Raw genomic sequence first — 25786 nt, 5'->3', positions numbered from 1 at the left:
CTTCACTCACTTCCTGCTAATCCACGGGACCGGGGAGGGTGACTGAGTTACCCCTCAACACACAGAAGAAGGTAGCGGCCGTCCAGCTTGCAGGCGCAGCGAGTGGGTGCGCGTGGCGGAGCGGGCGCGCGCAGGGGGCGGGGCCTGGCCGGGGTTCCCGCGCGCGGCGGGAGTTTCGGGTTTCGGTTCGCAGCGCCTGCGCGCAGAGGGGACGGCCCGCCCCAGCCTGCCCGGGTGCCCGCTCCGCCCCCGGACTATGTAAAGCAGCCGGGCTGGGGTCGTGCCACCGCTGGACTCCCGTGTCCCTCCGCGCAGGCCGGCGGCCTCGGAGCGCTGGTGCCGACAGAGGCGGCGACGGCGGCGCCCCTCCTCATCATGGTGAGAGGCCGGGCGGGGCCGGGCACGGGGTAGCACCGGGGCAGGAAACAAGTGTCGGGGCCCCTTGGGAGGAAGCGTCTTGCAAACGAGGACCCGGGGCTCCGGGCTCGACTTCCAATTGTCTTGGTACTCAGGGCAGCCCTGAGATCTGGAAGAAGCTGGGCGGGGGGTTTCGGAGTGCCGGAGAGGCCACTGGAGAGGGAAACGGTAGCGTTCCTCAGGAGGGGACTCGGGACCGTCTCATCACGCGGAACCGCTGCCCCGCGCCCGGGTGCGCGCGGGAGGCGGAGCCAGTTCAGAGGAGGGGACCCTTTACGGTAAAAGCTGCCATCCCTTGTGGCTTCTAGAAGATAGGAAAACAAGTGGCTCCGAGAGGCGGTTCTGACACACAGCACAGCGGCGGGCAGAGCTGGATCCTGATGGCAGGTGCCCTGTGCTGCCCTGTCCTGGACAGGCACAAAGACTACGACTTTGTGGGGGCCGGGAGAGGGTAGAGGAGGAGGTGGCAGGCTCGGTGAAAGAGGGCCTTTGTCCAGTGCTCTCCTGCCCTGCCCCCCACCAGCCTTTCTGTGGGACCATTGTCCCCGCATGCCAGACAAGAGAGTATTATCTGTTGCGGCCATTGTTGGGGGAAGGGAGGCAGTCTTGGGGTAACCCGTCTCCACTCCCCACCCTTCTCTGTGCACTCAGCCGTGGCAGCTGTGGCTTGGCCCAGACACAGAGACCCCCACCTCCAAAGAGGACGTCCTTAGTAGGTGCCAAGCATATAAGAGTGAGGCCAGTCCCAGAACCGCAGGCTCCTGGCACGCCCTGCATGCCTCGAGCACGTTTTCCTTTCCGAGGTGGCAGCAATGGGGAAAGCGCACGCTTAGGAGAGCTTCAGACAAGATTCCCTCTTCCTCCTCCACGACCAGAAGCGGAAAGGTGCTCCCGGACCGAAAGGGACAGAAGGTCCAGCACTGCCCTGCTTGGGAAGGCGCCCACACCCAGTCTAGGGACTAGGGGTAAGGCCGGCGGGGAGCCCGCGAATGACCTGGGCTGACATCTCTTCCCCTCCTTACACAGAACAGAGGCTTCTCCCGAAAAAGCCACACATTCCTGCCCAAGATCTTTTTCCACAAGATGTCATCCTCAGGGGCCAAGGACAAGCCTGAGCTGCAGTTTCCCTTCCTTCAGGATGAGGACACGGTGGCCACGCTGCAAGAGTGCAAGACGCTCTTTATCTTGCGCGGCCTGCCAGGAAGCGGCAAGTCCACGCTGGCACGGGCCATCGTGGACAAGTACCGTGATGGCACCAAGATGGTGTCGGCTGACGCTTACAAGATCACCCCCGGCGCTCGAGGAGCCTTCTCTGAGGAGTACAAGCGGCTCGATGAGGACCTGGCTGCCTACTGCCGCCGCCGGGATATCAGAATTCTTGTGCTAGATGACACCAACCATGAGCGGGAACGGCTGGAGCAGCTCTTTGAAATGGCCGACCAGTACCAGTACCAGGTGGTGCTGGTGGAGCCCAAGACGGCGTGGCGGCTGGACTGTGCCCAGCTCAAGGAGAAGAACCAGTGGCAGCTGTCGGCTGATGACCTGAAGAAGCTGAAGCCTGGGCTGGAGAAGGACTTCCTGCCGCTCTACTTCGGCTGGTTCCTGTCCAAGAAGAGCTCCGAGATCCTCCGCAAAGCCGGCCAGGTCTTCCTGGAAGAGCTGGGGAACCACAAGGCCTTCAAGAAGGAGCTGCGACAATGTAGGTGGCAGGGTGGGGCCTTATTCATAAGCCCACCTTGCTGGGCACAGGGCGCTGTGGGCATAGGACCATGGGGCACGAAGCAGCAGGAGGCAGAGAAAGGCTCACCTCAGAGCGGGCAGGGGCAAGCAGTGTGTCCCAGTGGTAGCCTTGGGGAATTGGCAGCACATTGGGAACACGGGGGCCTCCCAGAGCTCCTTTCCTCCCACTACACCTTTCCTTCTAGCCCTCTTCTCTCTGACACCCTTCTCCCAGGTTGAATGTAGACCACCGTCCCCTGTCTTGGAGGTCGGAAAAACTGTAGTAACAGGAAATATGTCCTCTTCTAATGTAACCTTAGAGGGGAATCAAGCCCAGTGTTTTCCAACTCATTTTAGCAGCAGAATCATGTTCCAAAATAATAATAATAATGACATGAAATTGTAAGCTGCAAAAAAATTAAAACTAGGACTATTGTGGCTTCACTGGGGATGGTTCTCAGGCCTCAGGCTACTTGATTTACTCATAGGTTTGTGGCATCTTACAGCTCCAGAGGACACACACTTAGGCCAAAACCTGTTTTCAGATGGAAAAACACGGGCCCAGGAGGGATGTGGGGTTTACGGGCTTGAACCCTGGACTCTGGCTACTCTAGCTGGGTTCTCTCTTGGCATGGGCTTTTTGCTCCAATGATAGGTTTGGGATAAAAAGGGGTCCTGGTGGCTCTCCTGCAGTGACCTGTTGGAGAAATGTCACCCACTAATCCATCTATATGCCTTTAGGCCATTTCTGGTTGCCCCCAATTTTATTTATTTATTTATTTATTTATTTATTTATTTATTTATTTATTTTGACACAGGGTCTCCCTCTGTTGCCCAGGCTGGAGTGCAGTGGCACTGTCTCAGCTCACTGCAACCTCTGCCTCTCAGGTTCAAGCAGTTCTCCTGTTTCAGCCTCCCCAGTAGCTAGGACTACAGGTGTGTGCCACCACATCCAGCTAATTTTTGTATTTTCAGTAGAGACGGGGTGTCACAATGTTGGCCAGGCTGGTCTCGAACTCCTGACCTCAGGTGATCTGCTTGCCTCAGCCTCCCAAAGTGCTGGGATTACAGGCGTGAGCCACTGCGCCTGGCTGCCCCCAATTTTACATGATCTTCATACCTGAAATAGCCCCACTCTGGTTTGTTGACATTGTGTATATTGCACAGAAGCAGGGAATTTGTGCCAGTATGGGTTCTCAGAGAACTTTTTTCTCAGCTCCTAAACTTGAACTCTGCAGTGAACTGTGGTGCTTGCAGTGACATTGGCCAGGAGCAAGCCCTGTACCTGTGAGCTGGTGGCTCTGCCCTGGAGTGACTACTGCTCAAAGTTGCTTTTAATATTTATTTATTTATGAGATGGAGTCTCTCTCTGTCGCCCAGGCTGGAGTGCAGTGGCATGATCTTGGCTCACTGCAACCTCCGCCTCCTGGGTTCAAGCAGTTCTCTGCCTCAGCCTCCTAAGTAGCTGGGAATACAGGCACCTGCCACCATGCCTGGCTAATTTTTATTTATTTATTTATTTATTTTGAGACGGAGTCTCGCTGTGTCGCTTAGGCTGGAGGGCAGTGGCGCGATCTCGGCTCACTGCAAGCTCCGCCTCCCAGGTTCACGCCATTCTCCCGCCTCAGCCACCGAGTAGCTGGGACTACAGGCGCCCGCCACCACGCCCGGCTAGTTTTTTTTTTGTATTTTTAGTAGAGACGGGGTTTCACCATGTTAGCCAGGATGGTTTTGATCTCCTGACCTCGTGATCCACCCGCCTCGGCCTCCCAAAGTGCTGGGATTACAGGCTTGAGCCACCGTGCCCGGCCTATTTTTATTTTTTTGTATTTTTAGTAGAGACAGGTTTTCTACTAGCTCTTGACCAGGCTGGTTTTGAACTCCTGACCTTGTGATCCACCCCTCTTGGCCTTGCAAAGTGCTGGGATTACAAGTGTAAGCCACCACGCCCGGCCTATTTTATTTTATTTTATTTATTTATTTTTTTTGAGACGGAGTCTTGCTCTGTCGCCCAGGCTGGAGTGCAGTGGCCGGATCTCAGCTCACTGCAAGCTCCGCCTCCCGGGTTCACGCCATTCTCCTGCCTCAGCCTCCTGAGTAGCTGGGACTACTGGCGCCCGCCACCACACCCGGCTAGTTTTTTGTATTTTTTAGTAGAGACAGGGTTTCACCATGTTAGCCAGGACGGTCTCGATCTCCTGACCTCATGATCCGCCCGTCTCGGCCTCCCAAAGTGCTGGGATTACAGGCTTGAGACACCGCGCCCGGCCTTATTTTTTAATTTATTTTGATACAGTCTCATTTGGCTGCCCAGGCTGGAGTGCAGTGGGGCAATTCAGCTTACTGCAACCTCCATCTCCCGGGTTCAAGCAGTCCTCCTGTCTCAGCCACCCAAGTAGCTAGGATTACAGGTACCCGCCACCATGCATCGCTAATTTATAAATTTTTAGTCGAGACAGGGTTTCACCATGTTGGCCAGGCTGGTCTCAAACGCCTGACCTCAAGTGATCCACCCACCTCGGCCTCCCAAGTTGCCGGGATTACAGGCGCTAGCCACCGCGTCCAGCCTATTTTATTTGTAAAGGAAAACTGGAATCTTTTTCTGCCCACGGTTACAGCAGGAGAAATGTAATAGACCAGCAAGGCTGCTCTCAGGAGAGGCCTTCCTCCCCTCTGGAGGGCAAGACATCCTCACGGGGACTCAATTCAGAATGTAACAGGAAAAAGCGAGTGATTCCAAAGACAGCCACAGGTGTGGAGTCTGGAAATGAAAATCACAGATAATCCACTCCCCTTTGTGTCTTCCAGCCCCATAATGTCACCCCATTATAGCCCAAGACCCTTTCTGTACCAGGAGGGCCCCCATAGGCTCTCATTCCCCAAACCGGCCTGCAAGGTGTGTATTAAACTGATGGTGACGTTGTGACTGTCCAGATGGGCCCCTGAGTGAAATGGGTCACTACTGATAGTTCCCTGGTGGTCCTGGGAACACTAGGGTGTATGGTCACCCTAACGGTTGTGCTGGATTGATAGATAGGGTTGGTCACTTGCCCCAGGCCGATGGCTGGTGCGCAGCAGGGCTGAGATGTTCACTGTGTTCTGGCTGTTTCCACCGTACCACATTGTTCCCAGCCCTGTTTTCTTTCCACCCCACTTTTTGAGATGTGGTGCTAGTAAATCTTAGATTCCCTTGGCCTGTACTGCCTGCCTCTGTTACAAATGCCTTAGAGTTTGGGGAAGAGATGGAAAGATCTATACAATGTAAAGCCAGAGAATTTTAATTAATTAATTTATTTTTTTTTGAGACGGAGTCTTGCTCTGTCACCCAGGCTGGAGTGCAGTGGCGCGATCTCGGCTCACTGCATCCTCTGGCTCCTGGGTTCAAGCAGTTCTCTACCTCAGCCTCCCGAGTAGCTGGGATTACAGGCATCCACCACCACACCCGGCTAATTTCTTTGTTATTTTTAGTAGACAGGGTTTCACCATCTTGGCCAGGCTGATCTTGAACTCCTGACCTCGTGATCCGCCCACCTCGGCCTCCCAAAGTGCTGGGATTACAGGTGTGAGCCACCGCACCCGGCCTGAGAATTTTAACTTTTTATTGCTCTAAAGTTGCCATTGGTTTGACCACCTAACAAACGAATGAGCTGTAGTGGGTTGCTGGAGAGGTGATGCTTAGCGTCCGAGTGTTTTGCGCTGGGCCTCTGTGGTCCTGGTGGCGGGTGATGGTATGCCCCTGCTCCCCTGCCCTGACTGCACCCTTTTTCTCCTGGCAGTTGTCCCTGGGGATGAGCCCAGGGAGAAGATGGACTTGGTCACCTACTTTGGAAAGAGACCCCCAGGCGTGCTGCACTGCACAACCAAGTTTTGTGACTACGGGAAGGCGCCTGGGGCGGAGGAGTATGCTCAACAAGATGTGAGTCTTCCCCAGGGACACATTGGGGAGGCGGGAGGTTGCAGAAGAAGGGGCTGCGGCATCTTCTGGAGATGGGTACCGGTGCTAGGCAGGGACCAAAACCAGATGGCAGCTCAAGAAAAATGGCATCTCCTCCTCCTAGCTCCCCTGTCCCCAGGCATAGTTGCATAGACCTCAGCCGCAGGTTCTAAGGAGCCTGCCCTGGCAGTATCGCCAGCCTGTGCATTTGCCTGCCCCCAAGCACCTCCACCTTCTGCAGATTCATGGAGAATGCTGGTCCGCAGTGGGCTCCTGTTCTGGCCTCTCTCAGCCTGTTTTACCTTCCAAAGACTAGGAGTCCCTCACCACCAGGGAGCCTGGTGCACTGAGGTCCCCAGGTCTGAGGTCTGGCCTGGCCCCAGAGTGAGGGAGTTTCATACGATAGTGAAGCTTATTGGCTAATGGGTATGAGACCTTTCTGCGCCACACAGCTGGCACCTTACACCCACACAGCCACTGACAGTGATCCCTGAATGCCAGGCATGTCGCCCAGATCCGCACAGTCTCCAGCCTCCAAGTGTCCACCCCCAAGTCCACTGTCCCACTTCTCTGCCTAGGTTATTAGCACAATCGTTTGTTCACTGGAGTGTCCTCCCAAATGGAAGCTCCCTGAGGGCGTTTTTAGGTTTCGTTGACCCCTGTGGTTCCAACACCCTAGCATAGTGGAATGAATATGTAACAGCTGAGCTGCCATCCCTAACCATACCTTCATTTAGCATTTAAGTACCCATTTCATGCCAGACACTGTTGGGACAAGGTATCGTGAGCAAAAATAGAAAAGCTTTTATGCTGAGATGGGATGGGCTTTCTCAAAGAATCAGATAGAAGCAGACTTATCATCAGATGGGAACCAAAGTGTAAGAGCAGGTTTCCATCAAGGGCAAGTCTGACCTCACCCTGCCCTCCAGGGTGCTGCTTGGGTCCCAGGGGAAGCTGAGCAGTGCCAACAGTGGCAGCAGCTGTGTGCACGCACACCCTTCTGGGCTCTTCACCTAGTCACTCCCATGACCACATTAACTCTGGAGTAGGCTCTGGTTCTCCCTGTTTTATGGGTGACGAAGCCAAGGCACCGAGAGGTCAGCCAGCCTGCTGAGGCAGGAAGCAAGTGTGCAGGGAGCTGGGCTCCCTCAGGAAGTCCGGCTCTCCCCATGTGGCCCTGTCTGAGTGCCTTTGCGTTTCTCACTTGAGCCTGGAGCGCCCGGGGAAGGTGCGTGCCGCAGGTGTTAGTGGATGTTGGGCCTATACCCGACCCCTGCTCAGCTGTGCTCACTTCTGTTAGACTTCCTCTCCTCTCCTCCAGGAGGGACCCTCCCTGGGTCAGCTGTTCCTCAAGAGCCCACCATCTCTAGCTTGGGCCCCTCTTTCTCACTCTCCCCAGGTGGTAAAGAAATCTTACTCCAAGGCCTTCACACTGACCATCTCTGCCCTCTTTGTGACACCCAAGACGACTGGGGCCCGGGTGGAGTTGAGTGAGCAGCAGCTGCAGTTGTGGCCGAGTGATGTGGACAAGCTGTCACCCACTGACAACCTGCCGCGGGGGAGCCGCGCCCACATCACCCTCGGCTGCGCAGCTGACGTAGAGGCCGTGCAGACGGGCCTTGACCTCTTAGAGATTCTACGGCAGGAGAAGGGGGGCAGCCGAGGTGAGGAGGTGGGCGAGCTAAGCCGGGGCAAGCTCTATTCCTTGGGCAGTGGGCGCTGGATGCTGAACCTGGCCAAGAACATGGAGGTCAGGGCCATCTTCACAGGGTACTACGGAAAAGGCAAACCCGTGTCCACGCAAGGCAGCCGGAAGGGGGGCGCCTTGCCGTCCTGCACCATCATATGAGTGTTCTCACCACCACGTATGCCCCTAGAAGGGAAGGGGAGGAGAGGGAAATGTGCCCTCTGCTTGATCCTTGTTTTGTGATTTTTTTTTTTTTTTACTCAAAGTTAACTTACCTGTAACTTTTTAAAAACTTGTAAAATAACTGACCCTCCCTTCCTGTCCGTCCTCTTCCCCTCTAATGCTCACACTCCCAACACAAGATGGGCGGGGAGGCACCATTCAGGAACCTGGACCAAAGCTAACGAGGCTGGACCAAGCCAGGAATGGGGCCACAGCCAGAACCCTGAGCCCTACTTCTAGGTTCTGGTTAGCTCAGCCCCAGCCCAGCCGCTCTGCCCAGAGCTGGGCGAGTGGGGAGACACCTCAGAACCCCGCAAAACCCACTGACCAGAGGCAAAAGGCAATGGGGCTGAGGGTAGTTTTCCATGGTCACAGAGAACTAGTGGTGGCTTTGAGAAAGGGAGGACCTCTGGGCTTTGATTCCATCTCCTTGTCTTTTTTCTTTCTGTTTTTAGAGCCAGGGTCCTGCTGTCTCCCAAGCTGGAGTGCAGTGTTGCGATCATGGCTCACTGCAGCCTTGAACTCCTGGGCTCAAGCCATCCTCCTGAGTGATCCCATTTCTTAATCAGCATAGCCCCAAGAAGGCTGGGGCTATTTACCAGGGTAGAAAAAGGAGCTTACCTCCCACCTTTGGTCCTAAGTCCCTGCCTCCTCCCCTGCACACCATAACTAGGTAACAGTTTGATAACTAGGGAAGAAAGCAGAACAGTTAAGCAGCCGCCACATCCCCGCTGGCTGGGGGCCTCACTCCAGGAAGGGGCTGGACTGGCTGTCCTTTCCAGTGGCGTGACTCCTCTGTGTAGATGGGGAGATCGAGGCCAGAGGCAGCACCCTGGTGAGGAAGCTCCAGTCCTGCTCTCTACCCAGCCCATTTTGCCTCCATGGTGCCTCTGGAGGCCTCTGGGCCTCCTCTAACGGGGGCTGGTGGGCACCAAGAGCCAATGGAGTAGACCCCTGGCTGGTAAGGGCCAAGTCCCACCGGTTGCTTCTGGGAAGGGGTTTCTAACACTGGTCTATGTGCTGTGGTTCCTGGGGTGCCCTCCACTGCCCTCTGTTCAGTAACAGGGCCTTGCTAATCAGGTTGTCACTCAACAAAAGTACTTTGGATTTAAGTTACTATCCTGGCTTTGCCCAACCTCAGCAACTTGTAAGACTGATAATGAAATAAATCATGTTAATCCTAGCTGTGTGCAGTCTCTCTTACCCTTCTGTGCCCAGCTCAGTCTTCCCTAGGGCTGGGTGTATTAGGACTGGCTTTGTCCCACAGCTTGGGGCCATCGGTCCTGTCTCCCCTCTGCTGGCCGGGCACAGCTGTGGTGAGGTTGGGCAGCTGAACAGTGTTGGCTTTCATGAGGAGGCAGAAAGCAGAGGCTGGCCTCAGACTCATACAGAAGGTGGGGGTTGGCTGGGTATGAGGGACATGGAGCACAAAAGCCTCTCATCCCCCGTTAACCAGGGCACCAGGCCCACAGGTGTCCTCAGCCCACTGGATCAGAAAGCTCATCCCCCATTAAACAGGGCACCAGGCCCACAGGTGTCCTCAGCCCACTGGATCAGAAAGCTCATCCCCCATTAACCAGGGCACCAGGCCCACAGGTGTCCTCAGCCCACTGGATCAGAAAGCTCATCCCCCATTAACCAGGGCACCAGGCCCACAGGTGTCCTCAGCCCACTGGATCAGAAAGCTCATCCCCCATTAACCAGGGCACCAGGCCCACAGGTGTCCTCAGCCCACTGGATCAGAAAGCTCATCCCCCATTAACCAGGGCACCAGGCCCACAGGTGTCCTCAGCCCACTGGATCAGAAAGCTCTCAGTAAGACCTGAAGCTCCTGGTATGGGTTTCTCCCAGTTCTCTAGGGAAGGCCACCTGTAGGTCACTGCAACTTCAAGCACCAGGGAAGACCTAACATTTGAGTCCCTTCCAGGCCATCAGAGGCCTAGTCAGCCACAAGGGAAACTTCCCAGGCCTGACTCAGGCATCATTTCACCATGGCTAAGGCACCAGCCGGGGAAGACTTGAAAGAAAGGGGCAGGAGCTCAGATGAAAAGAAATCCTAAGTTACCTTTCTAGGTCAAGGCCTGTCCCTGGCCATCTCTGAGCTTCAGCTAGAGCTTCAAGTCTCTGTCTAGAGCTCCTGGGAAGGCTACTTACATTGAACACCATGCTTGACAGGACAGCATGGTGCATGCCGCTGCATCCATGAGCAGCGTGTCTCCTGCATGCAGAAAGGGAGCAGAGAAGGCCAGGGGTTTTTGCTAAAAATAGTGAGTGGCCAGACCAGAGCTGTGGAGCCACCTGTCCCACTTCAAACAGGTCTGGGGGTCAGGAGGCAGGGTTTTATCTCTGTCTACCATCTCCCTCAAACCCACACTGCAACAGGAACTGTGAGAGCCTTTGTAAGTAAACTGCCCTGTCTAGGTCAGTACCCACCTGAACTTTGGACGCACACAGCTTCTAGTGATTTCTGGGGCCCCACTGTAAAGTGAGCATGCTTTCTGAACTCGCTTCTCCGTGACTGATGTCAGGCTGGGCCCAGCGGCACAGCCAGGGCCTGCCTAGCACTCACATGCTGGACAGGTCTGGGAGAGGCAGAGTGCCCCACCTGCCACTAGGCTTGGTGCCCACAGCCCACCTGTGGCAGCTTGCTGCACCCGAAGTCCAGGTCGGCCTCAGCTCTGGCTCACAGACTATGGAGACAAAGCAGATGCCAGAGCAAAGGGCCAGAAAGGGTCAAAACATTTTATTCTCTTCTTTTTTTCTTTTTTAATAAAGTTAAACAGTAAAACAAAAATTCACAAGCTGCCTCCCTGTCCACCCCGCCTCCCTCCCCTGCCCATGGTCTTCGGCATTGGTTCCCTTTGCTCCACCCCACTCACAGAGACACAGGGCATCCAACTGAGAAAACGAAACTGCTCTAAGTACATGGAGACGTGATGAAGGGAGGAGGTGAACTGTTTCCACATTCAAGATTAAACTGAGTGAATCTGCATTTTCTGGGTTCTGGGTGGTTGCCCTTCATTAGCCAAATTGAAAAAAGAAACTCCCTGGACCAGATGCTGAAAGAGAAAAGAAGGGCTTGGTAGTTGGCTCTGGATTTTCTAGGGAAGATCACTTTGCTCTGATTATGGAAAAGTCTTCAAGGGTTGCTTCAAACTCAAACGCAGAGAGAAACTCTATGGGTAGCAAACAGCTCAGGCTGTTTTGGGGTGCAAGAGGGAGTAGGTGACCATATTATACGTGGGCAGCTTCTAAACACCTTTGCTCTTGCAGAGAAGCCTCGGCAGTAGGCAGTCAGAGATGCCCCTGACCCTGCCGAGATGCAGTGGCTAAAGGTCCCAAGGCAAGGGGTGCCTTCCTGTCTTCATCCTTAGCAACAGCCGAGTGGATAGATGCCATGCTAGATGAGAATTCAGCCGCCCCCTCTCATGGCCCCTCGGACTCCCGGAGAGCTGACTAAGTGGCAGTGAGTGTGTTGGCCTGTGATCTGGGAACTCCCAGGAACAGCAGGCCTACCTACCTTCAAAGCTGAAGCCACCAGGACCGCCGAAGAAAGCCTTGAAGATATTGTTTGGATCAAAATCTGTAGAGCAAGGCAAGTAACATGGAAGGGAAAAAAAGGTGAAAAATTAGAAATGTTTGAAGAGAACTGATGACACTGAGAACAGATCTCCAAAGCTTTCCTGGAGAGTCTCACTCCCTCCTTTCCCAACACTTCAGACTGCAGGTGAGCCAACCTGCCCCACCCCGTGCAAACATGCTACCTGATCCCACTCCTAGGACATGTTCCCTTCTCCTTCCAAGTGCTGCCCCAAAGGAAAGCTTTCTCTGCTTGAGCTTGCTTTGCTCGGCTGTTTTCTCAACAAATGGAATGCCATTTGCACTTACACAAGACTTTCCCCATACTCTGTCTCCCTATAATGCTGGAGCAGCTACTAAAAAGGATAAAATGTGTCACTTAAATGTTACCAAAAATAAATATAAGAACAAGATCTAGGATTTACTGTATTTGATTCCATGTCTTTTACTCTGTAGACTCTAGGCTAGAAAAAAAGCTATGGTTTATTAGCTGGGCATGGTAGCTCACACTTATAATCCCAGCGCTTTGCGAGTCTTGAGGTGGGAGGATTGCTTGAGCCCAGGAGTTCGAGGCTGCAGTAAGCTATGATCACAACACTGCACCCCAACCTGGGTGACAGAGTGAGACTTTGTTTCAATAACAACAACAAACCAACAAAAACACCTACTAGGTGCAAGGTACTGGGTACTTTGCATACATTACATTAGTTAATCCTAGTAATGATTTGTCAGGGTAAGTATCATTCCCAACTAATACTCAACAAAACATATGTAGGTAGTTCAAGTAAGTTGCCCACGATCACATGGCAGCGAAAGCAGCAGAACTGGAAAATCCAACTCCTGGCTGACTATGCACTTTTGTGAGGCCACAGCATGTCTGATGGCCCCATCCCTGACTGACTTCCCAAGCTACACAGAAGGACTGATCCCCACCAGGTGATCCCACAGCCACCTTGTGCCCAGAGTGAGTTTCTCTGCTTGCAGCTGCGTATCTTCCTGGGCCTCCCCTGCTTAGTGAATGACCCCAAGAGTCAGCTATGCCTGTCACTCTCCCCAACACATCTGAATAGCAACCAGCTCTTGCTGAGTCTACCACTAACTCCCGACTGTGCCCTCCAATCCTTTCCTACCTTTTGTCTTCCTTCCATCTCCATCCTCCTTACTCCCTCCAACCACCACCTCCTCACCTCTATTACAAATATATTTCCAGAGCCAAAATCTGGTCCACAGTGCCCCTACTTAAAACTCTTCACGGCCGGGCGCGGTGGTTCACACCTGTAATCCCAACACTTTGGAAGTCCAAAGCGGGCGGATCACGGAAGTCAGGAGATCGACATCATCCTGACAAAGTGAAACCCTGTCTCTACTAAAACCCAAAAAATTAGCCAGGCGTGGTGGTGGGCACCTGTAGTCCCAGCTACTCAGGAGGCTGAGGCAGGAGAATGGCGTGAACCTGGGAAGCAGAGCTTGCAGTGAGCAGAGATTGTGCCACTGCACTCCAGCCCGTGCAACAGAGCGAGACTCCGTCTCAAAACAAAACAAAACAAAACAAAAACTCTTCACTAGCTTTTGACTGCTTATAGCTCTTCTTAACTGCTGGGCAGAGGAACATGTTTATTATGGTGAACCTAGGTTTATTAAACACAAATCCCCCCACACTGAACTGGAGAGGACTTAGCATTATCTATATAGTACCATCATTCTTATTTTAAATTCTGGCTCGGTGCGGTGGCTCACACCTGTCATCCCAACACTTTGGGAGGCCAAGGTGGGCAGATCACATGAGGTCAGGAGTTTGAGACCAGCCTGGCCAATGTGGTGAAACCCCGTCTCTATTAAAAATATAAAAATTAGCCGGGTGTGGTGGCGTGTGCCTGTAATCCCAGCTACTCAGGAGGCTGAGGTAGGAGAATTTCTTGAACCTGGGAGGTGGAGATTGCTGTGAGCTGAGATTGCACCACTGCACTCCAGCCTGGGCGACAGAGTGAGACCCTGTCTCAAAAACATAAAAAAAAATAAACAAACAAATAAATAAATTGCAATAGAAGGCCAGGCACAGTGGCTCACGCCTGTAATCCCAGCGCTTTCAGAGGCCAAGGCCAGCAGATCACTTGTGGTCAGGAGTTCAAGACCAGCCTGGCCAACATGGTGAAACCCCATCTCTACTAAAAATGCAAAAATTAGCTAGGCATGGGGGTAGGTGTCTGTAATCCCATCTACTCAGGAGGCTGAGGCAGGAGAACTGCTTGAACCCGGGAGGCAGAGGTTGCAGTGAGCCGAGATTTTCTTAGTGGAAGAGATGGTAGGTCTGTGCACTGTTCACAGGTCAGGGCCTCTTTTTTTTGAGACGAGTCTTGCTCTGTCGCCAGGCTGGAGTGCAATGGCGCAATCTCGGCTCACTGCAGCCTCCGCCTCCCGGGTTCAAGCGATTCTCCTGTCTCAGCCTCCCAAGTAGCTGGGATTACAGGCGTGCGACACCACGCCCAGCTAATTTTTGTATTTTTAGTAGAGATGGGGTTTCACCATGTTGGGCAGGTTGGTCTCGAACTCTTGACCTTGTGATCTGCCTGCCTTGTTCTTTCAAAGTGCTGGGATTACAGGCGAGAGCCACCATGCCTGGCAAATTTTTGGGCAGACAACTTATAGTGAAGACTGACTGACTGAATTAATTAATTTTTGAGATGGAGTCTCACTCTGTAGCCCAAGCTGGATTACAGTGGCGCAGTCTTGGCTCACTGCAACCTCTGCCTCCCGGGCTCAAGAGATTTTTGTGCTTCAGTTTCCTGGGTAGCTTGGACCTCTGGCATGCGCCACTACGCTCAGCTAATTTTTTTGTATTTTAGTAGAGAGTACAATTATTTTGGTATTTTATATGCTGCCCAGGGTGGTCTCGAACTCCTGAGCTCAGGTGATCCGCCTTGGCCTCCCAAAATGCTGGGATTACAGGTGTGAGCCACTGTGCCCGGCTCACAGGTCAGGGCTTCTTATCTCTGACAGCCCACAGTGAGCAACAATATTGACAATAGCTGTGCTTTATATCATGCTAAGTCTTTTGGGATATTAAAATCTGTGAGTGTTTATAGGAATGTATGACATACATAAATGTCAGCATACACTTTGCAGTGGGTAAAGAAGAACTTCCAGATAATAGGAAAATGCCCACATTCCTTACCACATACAGCCCTCATGGCTGCTGAGCTCTGATCCAGCTACTTGCTGGCCTTCCACCACCACTTGCCTCTAGCACCCTACCCCTTTATTTTCCTAGACCGAACCCCCTGCAGATCCCCAAAGGGGTCATGCTTTGCTTTTTGCGGGGGGAAGGATGGAGTCTCACTCTGTTGCCCAGGCTGGAATGCAGTGGCGCCATCTTGGCTCACTGCAACCTCCACCTCCCAGACTCAAGTAGCTGGGATTACAGGCATGCACCACCACACCTGGCTAATTTTTTTTTTCTTTCTTTCTTATTTTTTTAAATTGAGACAAAGTCTTGCTCTGTTGCTCAGGCTGGAGCACAGTGGCACGATCTCAGCTCACTGCAACCTCTGCCTCCAGGGTTCAAGTGATTCTCATGCCTTGGCTTCCCGAGTAGCTGGGATTACAGGCGCCTGCCACCACACCTGGCTAAGTTTTGTGTTTTAGTAGAGACAAAGTTTCACCATGTTGGCCAGGCTGGTCTCAAACTCCTGACCTCTGGTGATCCACCTGCTTTGGCCTCCCAAAGTGGTAGAATTACAGGCATGAGCCACCACACCCGGCCTAATTTTTGTATTTTTAGTAGAGACAGGGTTTCACCATGTTGGTCAGGCTGGTCTTGAACTCCTGATCTCAAGTGATCTGCTCGCCTCGGCCTCCCAAAGTGCTGGGATTACAGGCAGGAGCCATGGGGCCATGCTTTTCTGCACTTCCAAGCCTTCCCTTGCTAGCGCTCGCCTCCTCAGAGCTCACTGCACACTGTGAACCTGCCACACTTGACTGCATTTGTTTGACTCCATGTCTATTACTGTTTGGACCAGGGATCAGATTTGGCCCAAACAGACTCTCCCTCTGGAGCATCTTTGGAAAAAATTCGAACATTCTGCAGCTGTCAAATTCATCCCAGGCTGCCCCAGCCAACTCACCACCCATATTCATGCCCTCCTCATCTAGGTCCTGTCCACTGTCATAGCGAGTCTTTTTCTTGGGATCAGAGAGGATAGTAAAGGCCTCTCCAACTTCCTTGAACTTCTTCTCCTCCTCCTTCTGAACCTCAGCACTGGCTCCACTATGCCGATCTAAAGTGGGGAGTAAAATAACAACTCAGAGGAAATCAAAGTTTCAAGAAAACAAAATGTAAGAGAAAAACCACTTTATGTCTGATTTTGGAATTTGGCATTTCCCAAAATTTGGAGTCTGCAACACCTTATTCTCAGGTGAAGAACCTCTCCAAGGTGTCACCTCTGGACCAAGTCTGGCAGTTGGCCTGCCCTGCAGGTTCTTCCCACTGAGCCCACTGCCCCCACCTACTCTACCTGGATGGTGCATCAAGGCCCGTTTCCGATAAGCTTTCTTGATCTCGTCCTCAGAGGCATTCTTGTCCACTCCCAGAATCTTGTAGTAATCTTTCCTCTTACTCTTCTTCAGTTCCAGCTGTGCATTTTTTAGGAGCTGTTTGTGTTCTAGAGGAAGACATCTGGCATCAGTGGACAAATCTGACTCTGGTGTTTCCCTCACCAGGTCTCAGCCCAGCTGCCTGGGAGTTACAGGCCTTATTAACCATGCCAGGGACTTTTACAGTGCTTTCTTCTGGAGATTAGAAAAAAATCTACTCAGACAGGCACAGTGGCTCATGCCTGTAATCCCAGCACTTTGGGAGGCCAAGGCGGGCGGATCACCCGAAGTCAAGAGTTTGAGACTAGCCTGTCCAACATGGTGAAACCCCATCCCTACTAAAAATACAAAAAATTAGCCAGGCTGGTGCCATGTGCCTGTAATCCCAGTTATTCGGGAGGCTGAGGCAGGAGAATTGTTTGAACCTGGGAGGCAAAGGTTGTAGTAGTTAGCTATGATCACACCATTGCACTCCAGCCTGGGTGACAGAGCCGGACTCTGTCTTAAAAAAAAAAAAAAAAAGAAAAAAGAAAATCTACCTAGACTTAGGTTCCTTACTTTAGCCTCACCACACAAAAAAGGAAATGAAAACGACAGGGAGGATCTGGAACCAGAAAACAGGTGCCTCATGCCTCAACCCAGGATCTCTGTTCACTTTTCTTTTGTTTTGAGATGAAGTCTCGCTCTGTCGCCCAGGCTGGAGTATAGTTAAGCAATCTTAGCTCACTGCAACCTCCGCCTCCCAGGTTCAAAGAATTCTTGTGCCCCAGCCTCCTGAGTAGCTGGGATTACAGGCGTGTACCACCATACCCGCTAATTTTTGTATTTTTAGTAGAGACGGGGTTTCGCCATGTTGGCCAGGCTGGTCTCAAACTCCTGATCTCAGGTGATCCGCCCGCCTCAGCCTCCCAAAGTGCTGGGATTACAGGCATGAGCCACCGTACCCAGCCTTTGTTCACTTCTTTCTGGCTGGTGATCAAATAAGTTCTAGGTACATCCCTTATCCCTGAATCAAACTACCTTGTGTACAGACTTATGGCCTACAAAGAATTCCACACACTTCCCTGAAAAACAAATGCTTTTAAACTTACCTTTCGTTTTCTCCGTCTGATACACTTTTTCATAGTCTCGTACTGCTTCTTCATACTGTTCCGTGTCCATGTAACTGAGAAGGAAATACAAGGCAATATAGCACTCAGACATAAACAGCAACGGTTCTCAGGATCACTCTAAGGCAAGAGGCATGGCTCAAGCAAGAGACACACACTTTTGGTAAGATGCTTCTGAAACAGGAGACCTTAATCTAGCAGTGAAAGAAAATTAGCTATCAAGTCCTCGAGGAAATAGAGGCCGCATGGCACTTGCACCCACCAGCAAAGTGATGTTCAGCTTTGAGCAGAAAGTAATCAAGAGGAAAAAGTTCCTTCTGACACAGAGCCACCTAAGAGGTACTGGACTGCCTTAGAAAAGGCAATGTGAAGGGATCTACTTGATTACTTTGGGTTGAAACACACAAGAGAAAAATTATCAAGTGAATAAATGGGTATGAAAGAGCTTTGAAACCTATAGTGCCATAAACATGCAGGACTAGCTACAATCCAGAGTAGAAGTGGGATTAGTGAGTCACTAAAAGGATCAAGTTCAACGTGGTGGCTGCTGGCAAATCCCTCCACTAAGACCAATCAATGAGAGACGCAGGTGAACGAGACAGAAAAGGGAATTCTAAACACAGGTTGGCTTTTATTTCGGTAGCACAAAAGAAAGGAGGGGCCCTTGGCCCAAGATTGGAGGAATCAAGCTTGATAGGATGACTGCCAGATCTTTTTTGTTATTGTTGTTGAGATGGAGTCTCGCTCTGTCACTCAGGCTGGAGTGCAGTGGTGCGATCTCGGCTCACTGCAAGTTCCGCCTCCCAGGTTCATGGCATTCTCCTGCCTCAGCCTCCCGAAAGCTGGGACTACAGGCACCCGCCACCATGCCCGGCTAATTTTTTGTATTTTTTTTAGTAGACCTTGTGATCTGCCTGTGTCGGCCTCCCAGAGTGTTGGGATTACAGATGTGAGCCACCGTGCCTGGCCAACTGCCAGATCTTTTAAGTGTCTCTTCCACAGAAGCAAGTGGCATTTTTCATGCCCAGATAAAATCACTGGCACCAAGGCTGGCCTACCAATTAACGGCTGTGGTAGGAGTTCCAGAGACAGCCACTGTCAGCTGGGGAAGGGGAAGTGATCATGCAGTACAGCTAGCTGCTGAACAAGAGATTCAGTTTCTTACACTGCTACCACCCAAGCCCAGTTTCTTTCTCTCTCTCTTTATTTGAGACGGAGTCTTGCTCTGTTACCCAGGCTGGAGTGCAATGGCACGATCTCCACTCACTGCAACCTCCACCTCCAGGGTTCAAGTGATTATCCTGCCTCAGCCTCCTGAGTAGCTGGGATTTCAGGCGTGTGCCACCATGCCCAGCTAATTTTTTGTATTTTTAGTAGAGATGGGGTTTCAGCGTGTTGGCCAGGCTGGTCTCGAACTCCGGACCTCGTGATCTGCCTGCTGTGGCCTCCCAAAGTGCTGGGATTACAGGCGTGAGCCACCGCGCCCGGCACAAGCCCATTTTCACAAATATCACAGATCCCCACCAGCTTGGAGGCCAGGGCAGGAGAGTGCTACCAATGTGGCTGGCAAAAGAGAGGCCCAACATCTTTGGCATATTTGATTTTCTGGTACCATTTTGATTTATGACTTTAAAAAAACCAATGGCCTGCAAACACAGGACATAAATATTACATTAGGAGTTCAGAATCAATTTACAGAATAAAATGTAATATAATTTGAAGTAAGAGAAAATTGATACTTTGATACTGCACTCCAGACTGGGTGAGAGAGCTGGATCCTGAATTTAAAAAAAAAAAAAGGAAAACTGATAGCTGATAGCCCTGGGTATAGAATGATGTGACAAATGATTAACCCTGATGAACTTTCTTTAGGTCTATATCTATATGTAATGTATTAAACAAACTATACCAATTTGCATTTTTACTTCATGCTTTTTAAAATTCAGGGATATCCTCACATTTTAATTTTGTTTAAAAGTTGAAGTACAGGCCGGGCATGGTGGCTCAAGCCTGTAATCTTAGCACTTTGGGAGGCTGAGGTGGGCGGATCATGAGGTCAGGAGGTCGAGACCATCCTGGCTAACACGGTGAAACCTTGTCTCTACTAAAAATACAAAAAATTAGCTGGGTGTGGTGGCGGGCGCCTGTAGTCCCAGCTACTTGGGAGGCTGAGGCAGGAGAATGGTGTGAACCCGGGAGGCGGAGCTTGCAGTAAGCTGAGATTGTGCCACTGCACTCCAGCCTGGGCGACAGAGCCAGACTCCGTCTGAAAAAAAAAATATATATATATATATCTTTATAGAGATCGGGTCTTACTATGTTGCTAAGAGATTCAACCACATAAACATGAAAACCATCTATTTCAGAAAGAACCTTAAAAAAGCATTAAAAAAAAAAATCAGCAAACTGGGAGAATATGTGCAAGTACCATAACAGACAAGAGTTTAACATCTTTCATGTCAGTGAGCTCATTAACACTAGATTCCAGTTGGGCGCGGTGGCTCAAGCCTGTAATCCTAGCACTTTGGGAGGCTGAGGTGGGCGGATCACGAGGTCAGGAGATCGAGACCATCCTGGCTAACACGTTGAAACCCCGTCTCTACTAAAAAAAATACAAAAAACTAGCCGGGCGAGGTGGTAGGCGCCTGTAGTCCCAGCTACTCGGGAGGCTGAGGCAGGAGAATGGCGTAAACCCGGGAGGCAGAGCTTGCAGTGAGCTGAGATCTGGCCACTGCACTCCAGCCTGGGCGACAGAGCCAGACTCCGTGTCAAAAAAAATAAAATAAAATAAAGTTGAAGTAGAAAAGTAAATAGGGCTTTAGGGAGGAAGGGTGAACTCTAGTTCATGATGGCATGTGTAGCAAAGATGTACGGGTGGTATCTCCCCAACTTTAGGGGTAAGTTGAGGCAGACTGCAGCAGTGGTCAGGCCAGAGGTAAGAGTTTGGCCCGAGCTAATCTCCAGTACTTCTTGTCAATTCCAGCTGCTTCAGGAGATTGTTGCCAAATACTCAGCCAGCTGAACAGGGCATGCTGTCTCCCCTGTAGTGATCTCAGAGGCAGAGCCACTCCAAGAAGGGCAGTTCTGTTTCTACCACAAAGATAAGAAGTTGTCTGATCAAACCAATTCCTTATTTTTGTTTCTTGCACATAAACAAAGAAGAAAATAATCCTCCATCCAATTATCCTCCAAGCAAATCAAGAATTTTCTATGGTGTTGGCTGGGAGCTTGCTTTGGAAAAAAAAAAAAAAGGCCGGGCGTGGTGGCTCATGTCTGCCTGTAATTCCAGAATTTTGGGAGGCCAAGACAGGCAGATCACTTGCAATCAGGAGTTTGAGAACAGCCTGGCCAACACGATGAAACACCGTCTCCACTAAAAATACAAAAATTAGCTGGGTGTGGTGGCATGTGCCAGTAATCCCAGCTACTTCGGAGGCTGAAGCAGGAAACTCGCTTGAACTCAGGAGGTGGAGGTTGCAGTGAGCCAAGATGGTGCCACTGCACTCCAGTCTGAGCGACATAGCCAGACTCCGTCCCAACAAAACAAAACAAAATGATTTTTCTCTTCTCCTTCCATCCCCTGGCATTCCATATACAGAGCATTCCATTAAGTCGATACAGTATCAAGTATCTAGCCACCCCCCTCCCACTGGACATGTAGGTGATTCTCCCAATGCCTTTTTTTTTGCTATTATAGATGAAATTGCAGTAAACACCTTCATGTATATAGCATTTTGCATCTGTTAAAGTCAGTCTTTGGCTGAATCAAAGGGTGCTCCTTTTGTCTTCCAAAGCTTCTGCTTCTGTGTGCCAGTGGTTTGCAAAGATGAAATGACTGACAGTCGGTCTCAGAAGTTATAATTCCATGTATGTTTCTGTTGGACAGACTTAGTCATTGACTTAGAAATTCACTTTAAAAAAAAAAAGCATCACACACAGCAGCAGTTTTCCTATTTTAATTGAGATAATTTTGAGAAAACTAAGTGGGAGGTAGTCCATGAGATATTCTGTACCACTGATGAGCCAAGGAAGCTTAAACTACTGGCTCATCAGGCGTCAGTGACAGCATCTGTTCTTTGGATGTGACATTTTATAAGGAGTGGAGCAGGTGCTGGAGGATTAGTATACAACAAATACGTCTTCTTTAAAGAACTTTAAAGATGGGAAGTTCTTCTCCACCTAGAGAATTATCTGAAATCAGAAGAGGTGGATTTCTCAGAAAGGTTTCTCCTAGCCCTGTTCCTATCTGGAGAAAATCGGCTGGCGGGTCTAAGAGTAAGAGGAGCAACTATTCCAGGGAGCACCCTGACTCTGGGGCAAATCTGAGCATTAGAGGTAGGTACATCCTGGCTTATAATCACCCTGTCAGACACAGAGTGCCCTCCACTCAAAACATTCAAGCAGAGAGTAGCCATCCAGGGTATTTCAAAAGGAAGTTCCTTTATCCTGGGAGGCTGAGCCGGATTACATCTCTTCCAACTCTAAGACTGTCTTCCCTCACCCAGAACAAACAGGATGAAATACAACTCTCAACTGTCTCTAAGAGTTACTTTCTCTTCCAAGCACCATACATTCATTCAACAAAACATTTACTCAGTGAGCACCTATGTGTCAAGCACTGTGCCAAGTTAGAGCATAAGTGTACAACATAAAATAAAATCTCCAAAGGAAATGGATTTAAACTTTAACAAAAGGCATTTGGGTCAGGCATCAGAGGAAACTTACTGACCGTGAGGGGTGTTAGACACAGGCATGGGAGACTGAGGGAGCTTGTGCAATCTCCTCCGCTGGAGGTCTATAAAGATAGTCTAGGGCTGGAACAATCCCACCTAGAGGCAGGGGGAAGGACCAAATGACCTCACAACATCTCTGGGTCTGCTTCGTCATCCACAAGGCAATTCCCCTGAGGCCAGCGGCAACTCCCACTTCCCCCCACCCACCAGAGGCACTTACCACTGAGCTCTTCTCAAGTAGGCTTTTATGTAAGTGTCATCAAGCTTCACTGCATTTGTGCAGTCTTCTATTGCATCATCTAGTTTCCTAAGCTTCAGGAGAGAGAGAGCAATCATACTTCACATCTTTGGTGACTGAGGGAGCTCAGAAGCTGTGAGCATGGCTTCAAAACTCTAAGAGGATCAGTCATGCTGGCCCCCTAAATGTCATATTAAGTTCTAGTTCTTTGACACCAGGACTATGGACAGCAACTTCAAAACTGATTTCTCTTGTATATGATACAAGACAGGCACATTTGTCTTCAAGGATAAACTACCTTTACCATACCATGTTAGTGCCCAATGAAAACATAGACATAGCAAGGCTGGTTCCTGCCCTCCTTTATTCCAGAGGCCACCTAGAGGGATCAGAAATCACTCTGATTTTTAACTGCTAGAATTCTGCAAGGGCAAGGAGTCTACTTTTTGTTTCTCATGTTGTGTAGGGCCACAAAAGCACTCAGGCCATTTTCAACCATGCATGGTGACCATCAGTTACACTGGAGAAAAACAACAAGCTTGCCTCATACTCTTCCTCCAAATCACTCCTAAAAAATAAATGATCACTTGCATAAGCAAAACAACAACAAAAAAGCAACAGTAGCTGCTTAAGATTATCCCACAGCCCCTAGCCATTCTCTTACTGGAGGAAAGGGACCTTAAAGAACAGGTGAGAATATCCTTGCAAATTGTCCAACTGCCCTCAAATTCCATGGAGATGACAAAAGCTTGCCTCTTCGAAGGGAGTTCCTAACAAGCTATTAACCATAACAACTTTTCCTCTTTCATCTTGCTCACCCTCATTGGGCACATTTCCCAAGACCTTTTGATGTCCCTTAAAAATATATCTATAGGCCCCAAGATCTAGATCAAGAGCTTACCTTGGAATTAACCGTACCCCGATTACAGTAGAGTTTAGCATTTGTTTTTATATTGTTGGGGTCTATCCCCAGGGCTTCTGTGTACAGTTCATATGCTAGTTTGTAATTTCCTTCCTTAAATGCTTTATTCCCATCTTCTTTCTTTGCTTTGAGTGCTTTGGCATTCTACAGAAAAAAGCAAGGGGAAGATCAGTTCATATCCACAAAGCCTCAGACCGCTTGCACAGAGAAGCCAGAGTCTATTTTCAAGTTCTTGGCTTATGGTAGTTTAGCATCACAGAGCCCCGCCAACCCCCAATCTGGGCTATCTGTTGCTCATTTGAGCTTTCTACAGAGTGGACGGGAGAAACCAAGAGTTACCAAAAAGACCTATGTTACTGGGTCTGCCTCCACTTCCCAGGGCAAGTATTACTATCTATCTTCACTGAGGGGAAAAACAAAACAAAACCTTCTTAGATATTAAAGGCATCCAACCCTATATGATCGAATTTACCTTTAGGTAAATAAAAGTAGTCCTAAAACCATTTCTAATAAAGACCAAGCATGCTTGCAAAGCAGGAGGAAAGACTACGACATTCCTTGCGATTCTAAAACCTTCCCCTCTAGCCATCTTAAAGGTCCCAAAAGGAAGCTTTCTTTCCCAGTTAGGTCTGGTGACTAGAACTTACTCTGCAGGCAATGCAGGCTTTCTCGTGGTCAGGAGCCATCCTGAGAGCCTGTACGAAAAACTGAACTGCCTTCTCAATACAATCTTCGTAATAAAGGCAAAGACCTCGTACATACAGAGCATCTGCATTGGTGGAATCCATTCGTAGAATGTCACTGCAATAGTCAGAAAAGGGCACATTGAGCTGTGCTTTAGAATGTCCCCACCATTACTACCACTGTGGCCAGTTTTTTCCTTGACCATGTGTCTAGCATTCAAAATATCCAAAGGTAGACAGATTCCCAAGAACTGTTCCCAAACTTTCCCCAAATAAACTACCTGTAATTATCTTTAACACACATCTTGTGTCTTACAATCCTCATTAAACTAGAACAGGGTTTGGCAAACTACAGCCCACAGGGCCATATCCTTTCTGCCACTGGTTTTTGTAAATAAAACTCTATTGAAACAGCCACACCTATTGGTTCATCTATTATCTAGGGCAGCCTTTGCACTGCAATGGCAGAGTTGAGTTAGTTGCAACAGAGACCCTGTGGCCTGCAAAGGCTATAAAATCTGGCCCTTTGCAGAAAGTTTGCCAACCAGTGGAGTAGGAGGAAAAGGACTACCTTAAACAAACAAACAAAAACCACAAAAAACTCCCATAACACAATCTGTTCTTTCATATATAGCTCAAGTACCTGCTATACGACTATACTCCTGTATACCCTATGGGTTTTCAAAGCTGGTCTAATCTTTGACTTTAAGTCTTAAAAGGGTCTCATCAGCCGTAGCTGGCCTGCTCTGGGGACCATATCCTGTGGTGAAGCTGCCGGACACCATCAGACCAATGGTATCTGGCATTTTAATGCCCAACTGGCCTGACTGCATACCTAGCCACAGACTGTGCTTCTGGATAACGACCCAGCATTGCTAAACATTCTGCCTTGAGGATTTTGAAGCGATGGCAGGCAGGGGCAAATTCTAGGGCACGGTCCATGCAGAAAACAACCTGTGGGGAAGAAGAAAACAAATAAGGCTCTTCATCAGGGACTCCAGAAACATCTTCACTTCAGTTTAGTCACAGGAAACAGACTCAAAGCTCAAAGAAGTCTTTGGGTCCACTATTAAGTAGTATCAAAAGTTTAAAAACATACCTAATTCATTAAATAAACGCACTGAAATGAGGAGAGCAAAGATTCCAGAGGATAATGAGGACAGTGAACATTTACTGGGTGCCTTTATATATGAACCCATTTAATCCTCACAACAATTTTATGAAATAGGCAATATTATAACTTTTTTTTTTTGAGACAGAGTCTCGCTCTGTTGCCCAGGCTGGAGTGCAGTGGCGCGATCTCGGCTCACTGCAATCTCTGCCTCCCGGGTTCACACCATTCTGCCTCAGCTTCCCGAGTAGCTGGGACTACAGGTGCCCGCCACCATGCCGAGCTAATTTTTTTTTGTATTTTTAATAAAGACGGGTTTCACCATGTTAACCAGGATGGTCTTGATCTCCTGACCTCGTGATCTGCCCTCCTCAGCCTCCCAAAGTGCTGGGATTACAGGCGTGAGCCATCACACCCGGCCTTAAAACAGTTATTTTAAATGGTTCTAAATAGGCTACATCAGATTACTATTCCCAACATGCCACTATACAAACCACAAGCCAAGGAGCTCTCACACACACAAAAAGGTAGGGATTAATTTACTCTTTCAGCCTCATAAACCATCTTTTTACTAGTCTGTCCTCTGAGCTTTCAGTTTTGGTTTAGCTGCTATTTATTCCTGGGAGAGCCTTGCTGAATCACATTCACTCCAAGAATAAATGAACCAAAGGAGAAATGTGGAGTTAAAGGACACCTATTCCCTCTAAGAATCTGGCCGTGGGGATCAGGAAGAGATAAACTCTGAAAACTTACAAGCAGAAAAATTCAAATTCCATCAACAGGAGACTGGTTAGATAATATGGACATGCATATAATGGAATACTATGTAGTTCTAAAATAAA

The 25786-nt window shown here is 49.8% G+C and overlaps 2 protein-coding genes across 6 annotated transcripts in view; one reads left to right on the top strand and one right to left on the bottom strand.

The window, feature by feature from the left end:
• Positions 1–169: 169 nt before the first annotated feature.
• Positions 170–9162, top strand: CNP (2',3'-cyclic nucleotide 3' phosphodiesterase). 3 transcript variants are annotated; one of them, XM_017856610.1, is made up of 4 exons: positions 170–378; positions 1444–2116; positions 5913–6052; positions 7470–9162. In XM_017856610.1, the coding sequence occupies exons 1-4, from the start codon at positions 376–378 to the stop codon at positions 7917–7919; spliced, it is 1266 nt and encodes a 421-aa protein (XP_017712099.1). In that variant the 5' UTR covers positions 170–375; the 3' UTR covers positions 7920–9162. The 3 variants fall into 3 exon arrangements, with proteins under 3 accessions (XP_017712099.1, XP_017712100.1, XP_017712101.1); XM_017856611.1 differs by lacking the exon at positions 170–378 and adding an exon at positions 709–804; XM_017856612.1 differs by lacking the exon at positions 170–378 and adding an exon at positions 1076–1329.
• Positions 9163–10689: 1527 nt separating this feature from the next.
• The window catches only part of DNAJC7 (DnaJ heat shock protein family (Hsp40) member C7), a 44243-nt gene continuing 29146 nt past the window's right edge, over positions 10690–25786 (bottom strand). For all 3 annotated transcript variants that reach the window (XM_017856607.1, XM_017856608.1, XM_017856609.1), the window contains exons 6-14: positions 24669–24787; positions 23798–23951; positions 23130–23294; positions 22211–22302; positions 17240–17313; positions 16070–16216; positions 15680–15832; positions 11500–11562; positions 10690–11038 (exon numbers count right to left, since the gene is read on the bottom strand). In XM_017856607.1, coding sequence (XP_017712096.1) covers positions 11001–11038; positions 11500–11562; positions 15680–15832; positions 16070–16216; positions 17240–17313; positions 22211–22302; positions 23130–23294; positions 23798–23951; positions 24669–24787 — 1005 coding nt within the window. In that variant the 3' untranslated portion in view covers positions 10690–11000. The remainder of the gene's footprint in view (positions 11039–11499; positions 11563–15679; positions 15833–16069; positions 16217–17239; positions 17314–22210; positions 22303–23129; positions 23295–23797; positions 23952–24668; positions 24788–25786) is intronic.

The sequence above is a fragment of the Rhinopithecus bieti genome, unplaced genomic scaffold, assembly GCF_001698545.2.
Source record: "Rhinopithecus bieti isolate Rb0 unplaced genomic scaffold, ASM169854v2 scaffold_44695, whole genome shotgun sequence".
Classification (NCBI taxonomy): Eukaryota; Metazoa; Chordata; class Mammalia; order Primates; family Cercopithecidae; genus Rhinopithecus; species Rhinopithecus bieti.
Note: the sequence above shows the minus strand (reverse complement) of the source record. Positions and strands in the feature narration are given on the sequence as shown.